This window comes from Heterocephalus glaber, unplaced genomic scaffold, assembly GCF_053883595.1.
Source record: "Heterocephalus glaber isolate CG9 unplaced genomic scaffold, H.glaber_assembly_v1.0 deba00000621, whole genome shotgun sequence".
NCBI classification, from domain to species: Eukaryota; Metazoa; Chordata; class Mammalia; order Rodentia; family Bathyergidae; genus Heterocephalus; species Heterocephalus glaber.
The window spans coordinates 874,672-880,671 of NW_028258153.1; the positions used below are offsets into that span (position 1 = coordinate 874,672).

Sequence of the window (6,000 nt, forward strand, 5' to 3'; positions counted from 1 at the left end):
GGCTTCTTATTGATTTTCGTGTTTAAATTTCCAGATACTTAATTTTTTCATTTACACTCATAATTTGAATTCTAAACTTTAATTTTATGATAAAATACTTGAGCTCAGATTTCATTTTTTTCCCCTATGAAAGAAATGGCTGAGCAAAGCAGTAGTGTATATAAACTTGGAAGAAGTATAAAGTATTTCTAAAATTATCAATTAAATATGGTTAATACTTTATTTTGACCTAAATATTAGAATAGCTCTTCATAATCTCTGTGGGATGACATTTTTAAAATAGCTCTTACATCTCCTGAAGCAAAAATGCACATATCTTTTTAACATCTTATATTGAATCACTTCTCTAGCTAGCTCAAATAATTTTAGTGATGAATCATAATATCCAGGGAATTCTTTGTTGTAAATTACTTCTCTGGATTCACCTTTCTGTGACCACTGTTTGGTCGGTCTGCTTGCTGATTAACTAATCTACTTTATATTTCAAAAAATCTAATTTTGTCAATCTGATGGAATTTCAGGAAATTCAACAAGAGACAGATATTCCAGAGAGAGAGCTGGTTAGAGCCCTACAGTCACTCGCCTGCGGTAAACCAACACAGCGGGTTCTCACCAAAGAGCCCAAGTCAAAGGAAATAGAAAATGGTCATATATTCACAGTTAACGACCAGTTCACATCCAAACTGCACAGAGTCAAGATTCAAACAGGTATCTGGAATTATATTTTTTTCTCCTAAAAGTTGCATCTGTTGGATTTCTTTCTTTAAAAAAATACTGCTTTTTGTTCTTAACGAGTAATCATTTATGGTGTTATATAACACCTTGGCATAAGAAGTAAGACATCTTTTATTGATTTGTGTTCATATCAAAATGCAGCTGACTCCAAGTACAGTAAGCCTTTTAAAAAATAATTCACAGTGTAAACAAGGGTTTTTTTCCATATATTTTTCAACAAATGCAATTTTATAAACTTGTTAGTACCTGTTTTTAACTGGTTGGGTGAACCTAATGGCAATGGAAGTCTATTTTTAAAGCAGATTTTAAATATTTTCTAAATTCAAAAACCTTAAAACTGTTGTTTCTCTAACACAATCACTATTTGGAAACTTTTAGTATAATCTTCAAGTTGATACTGAAAATGGTACTCATTTAACATAATGTAAGAAACAGGTTTTCTGTGTATTTAAAATGAGAAAACGGCCATTTTACTCTTGCTGATGTGTGAAAAACTAATGCAGTTAGTGTTAGATAAGCTCCCTACTGCTGATTCATTCACGGTAGGTAATACATCTCTCTGTAATTGATGTTATTTAAAATAAATACAATCATTTTTTTAAGTTGTTTTCATATACTACATCATGTAAAGGTATAAAACCCTTCAAAAATTATTTCAATATTAAACATACAGTTGATTATCAGGTGTTTTGACTCAAGAACTGTATGTACCCATTTTTTAAATTTATTTTTCCTTTGACCTGTTGACTGCTTGTATGGTTTATGAAATAGAGTAGTATCTCTCTTAAAGCCTGACTCCTATAGTCAAAAGCTGTATCATTGTTATCTTCATCAGCAAGATTGGCCCAGGTCTTTGTGACATGCATGCATGTTAAAAATTAAACTTTAATAAGTGTCATGGAATAAAATTTGTTTTTTCTTCAGTGTAAGACATACAGCTATAGACTTGGGCAGAAGCAGTTTTTAAATTTCAGGGCTCATTTATATCTTAGATTTGGAGGAAAATATATGGGTATATAGATACCTGAATTACTACCTAGCTTCACTTTAACACTAAGTAACTGTCTTTATAATCCCAGATTCTGTCATGCCCAGCATTAATAATATCAGATGTTAATATTACCACAAATAATCTCCTCCTCGTATACTTACAGTTTTTGACGTTGTGTTTAACTTTTTCATCGTATTTATGGTAAATGCCATTAATTCTATTTTAGTTGCTGCCAAACAAGGTGAATCCGACCCAGAAAGGAAAGAAACAAGGCAAAAAGTCGATGATGACAGAAAACATGAGATAGAAGCTGCTATAGTACGGATAATGAAATCTAGAAAGAAGATGCAGCACAATGTTTTAGTAGCAGAGGTGAGGACACTTCAGTGTTGGGTTAATGGAGAAAAAGCAGAATAATACCGTTAACACCTTAAATTTAGAAAAACACCGTATTGAGTTAAAACTAAAACTGTAGTCGTGTAATACTTTTCATTAAGAATAAGACTCGATAATTAAACATAACTACATCAGCATATCTGTACAGTTTAAGAGCTAAAGTATTTGTAATGAAAATGGTAACAGTATTGTGAAGAATGTGGAAAAAATTCACTGGTATTTTATATCTTTTTGTAAACATACTGCGTGGACTTCTAAAACTTAATAACTTGATGAGTGCTTCCATTTTATACATTGGGAAACTAAAGAAAGGAAGACTTAGAAGCCATTGAAATAGGTTAAGAGATAGGGTGTAGGTAAAGTATTGGTAGTGAGTAGAGAACTGAATCAGGATGATTGAGAAATAGAATGGACAGGATTTATCAACTGATAATGGGAAATGAGCAGGGGCAAGTAAACCTCTTGGTTTTTCTCACTTGAGTAATAGATGGAGATCGATCCCTTTAACCAAAAAGGGAAGGGAAATGTGCTGTTGGATTCCAGTTGTGTGTTAATGCTGTTTTTTCCAAGTTGACTTTACTATATTTTGCCATGTCCAGGGGCTGGTACCCTAAAATTAGCTCAAAAGTCAGGAAGCAAATGAGGGCTAGAAGGTGAATTGGGAATTTGCTCTATGGGAGTATAGTTGAAATGGTGGGTTTGAATTAAATTGCTCAGTGATTGCCTGGAGAGCAAGCTAGACCCCTTCCTTCCCATGTGTGGAACAGTGAGAATAACATGACATTGAGAGAGCCGTGTGAGCACTTGTTTTCAAGGTGTGGTTTCTGGAGCAACTTCATTACCATCATCTGCAAACTTGTTAGAAGCATAGATTCTCAGTCTCCATGCAGACCTTCGGAACCAGAAACTCTGGGGGCAGGGCTCAGTAATCTGGTTATCAGGAGCTCTCTAGGTGATTCTGAAGCATGTTTAAATTTGAGAACAGTGCCAAAGAGCAAAAAGAGAAGAAAACAAAGATAGTATGGAATGGGCAGGCAATTAGCAAGAAGCCAACGGTCAGTACTTCAAAACGATCATGAAAAGACCAAGGTGAATAAGCACTGAAGACATATTGGCAATTAGATGAATAGTTATCTTTCCAGAACGTTTTTGCTAGACTAGTATGGATGGATATTGAGTGGCAGTGTTTGGTCTTGTGAGATCCTGGTGCATGGGAAAGGGCAGAGAGAACAGTGTAGATAAGTAAGCAGTAAGTCAGGGGTTCTAGATGGGAAGATAGTGAATGTGCTTATATCCTAATGATAAAGAAGGAAAGCTTAAAAACAAAAGGGGGTGGGATGGGAGGAGAGGTTAATACCAGAGTCTAGAAAAGGAGAGGATGGGATAGAAAATGTAGTGGGTAGTAGATACATTAATGGATGTTACTGAGTATGCCTCTTCCTCAGAACATAGGGCAGGGTACAGGTAATGTGTGCTAATTGAGCAATGAGTGACATAACCATGCCTAAATGTACAGATGGTACAGGGTGGGAATTTGAGGAATTCCAAATTAATGGCCTGGTTTATGTAAAACAGGACATGAGGTTATATATGGTACAGCGCTTAGGCTGAATAGCTTGAGGAGCTTATGAGAAATTTGAAATAGTATTTGTCAAAAAGTGGTGTTCGGGAACTTGCTGATCTTGATTTTGAGTTTATAAATTTGTATTAGCAGTCTTTCCCAGCGGTTGAGAAAAAAAAATTTTTAATGGCTGATTATAGCCTGGAAACACTACCCAATATGTTCACATAAGAAATGGCTGAATTTCAATGTAATTTTACAAAATTAGACAACAAGCTGTATTTGGCCTGTGATTAAGTTTATTGTATTGACTCGGGACCATCACAAATTGTGTTAGAACTATAATTAAACACTCAGCAAGAGACTTCAGTAAATTTAAAATGGAAAAGTAGATGTAGAATGTAGCTTGTTGTAGATGTTCTGAAGTAGAATTAAAGGGATCAAGAGAATTGAAGAATTGGAAAGTGTACTTGCAGTGATCATGAATGCTGTCTAGGCCCTGTAAGGAAGGAGAAAAAGTCAAAAGAAGCTAAGAAAAGAAAGCAAATTTGTTCATACTAGAATGGTAACCCTGGAAGTTTAATTGACTTTAGTTGCAGAGTGAAGTTGTGAAGCTTCACATTTCAAAGAATTATCAATCCATTTTGGCTTTGCAAAGTGTAGAGAAAAGCTAGGGTATTCATGGTTGGATGATATGAAAGAGAGGCAGGATGGGTTACTGAAAAGAGCATGAACTTTGAGATCAGAAAGTTTAAGTTGGTCTCTTCTGGCCCTGTTACTTGGTACTTGTCCATTTCCTTTCTGGCTTATTTTCCTCTATAAAATGAAATGGCCTACTTTGCGGAATTAAGAGCATTAAATAAATTTAATATGTACAAAATTATTGACCAGTAGACTGTGGCTGCTACTGTACTTACTGTTACTAATAACCCAGTATAGTTGACTGCAGCATAGTGGGAAAAAAGGACAGAGTAACACCTAATATGGATGGGAATTATTCTAAGGCCTTGTATCTATTCACTCCTTAAATGAACGCACCAACTTCCTACATTCCCAGGGTAGTAGTGTTAATACTGGGATTTAAATCCAGGCAGTCTTGGACCAGAGTTTGTGCTCCTATTCACATTATGCTACCCAAGTTCTAAGAAATGAGAGTAACCCAGAAGTCAGTAGAGTAGTAACATCAAAGTGGTTAAGCTGTGGATCATACTTATATATGCGCCAACTAATTCAACTATTGCTCTACTTCAGCATGCACAAGCTGATACAAGAGAGTGTGTTCTAACCATGCATTACATTCTCAAATACGATTTTTTAAACATTCTGTACTTTTAACTTTGCTAATAGAATCACCAAAAGTTTGATTTCTGAATCTTAAAATGACACATCGTTTCTATTCAAAGTCAGAATTTTTTGTGTTTATATGGAAATGTTAAACTTTTCTGGTAGGAATTAGTCTTTGTACCTTCTTTTTTTAGGTAACTCAGCAATTGAAGGCTCGATTCTTGCCAAGTCCAGTTGTTATTAAGAAACGTATTGAAGGACTTATTGAAAGAGAATATTTGGCACGAACACCTGAGGATCGCAAAGTATACACATATGTAGCATAAAATGCGCTCAGAAATTTGATTTATTCTTGGACTGTACTCTTCGCATGGACTGAGAAGTTCTTTTAAATCATTAATATTAAGACGACCATCTCTTCTATTAAAATTACAGTACATGTTCTAGACCATTCAGATTGAGCCTTTACTCCCTTTGAGAGTTTTCACCATCAGTTGATTGAGCTTCAGGCTTTCCAGCGTTTATCCCTGTAGAGATCATCTTTACAGTTCCTCGGGAAAATGTGAATGTGCCGCATTTTGTTTTCAGTACTGTATGAAAACAGAAAAAAATAAAAAACAAAAATTTAGAAACTACAGCTCATTAAAATAAAATTGTTGGATTTCATTTCCCCAGGTCTTCAGTGTTGATGTAAATGTGTTTCTGTAGTGTTGCCTATTAGCACTTTGCGCATTGTGTAAGTTGGGTAACAAAAATGGCAAAAGAAATGCAAAATTTCCAGTTATCTTGCTCTGCTTCAAACATTCCTTTAACTATTTCTGTTTAAAGGTTTGATAAATATACAAAGATCAAAGCATCCAATTTGAGCATGCTTTATTCTACCACTTGCACTTACTAATCTTATAGCTTTATGACCAGGAATCTTTATTTTGGGCTCAGTACACACCCTGATTTGGTTTTTTCCTGTTGTAATTTGAGATTTCCCAAATTAAATCTTACAATGATTAGGTTTCATTGAGTTATTTCTAGAGAA

At 34.8% G+C, this 6,000-nt stretch overlaps 1 protein-coding gene across 3 annotated transcripts in view; it reads left to right on the forward strand.

Annotated features, from left to right (window-relative positions):
* Positions 1–5,637, forward strand: part of Cul3 (cullin 3) — an 85,553-nt gene extending 79,916 nt beyond the window's left edge. For all 3 annotated transcript variants that reach the window (XM_004864460.4, XM_021244281.2, XM_087205984.1), the window contains 3 exons: positions 522–708; positions 1,953–2,098; positions 5,162–5,637. In XM_004864460.4, the coding sequence (XP_004864517.1) occupies positions 522–708; positions 1,953–2,098; positions 5,162–5,293 (465 nt within the window). In that variant the 3' untranslated portion in view covers positions 5,294–5,637. The remainder of the gene's footprint in view (positions 1–521; positions 709–1,952; positions 2,099–5,161) is intronic.
* The last annotated feature ends 363 nt before the right edge of the window (positions 5,638–6,000 follow it).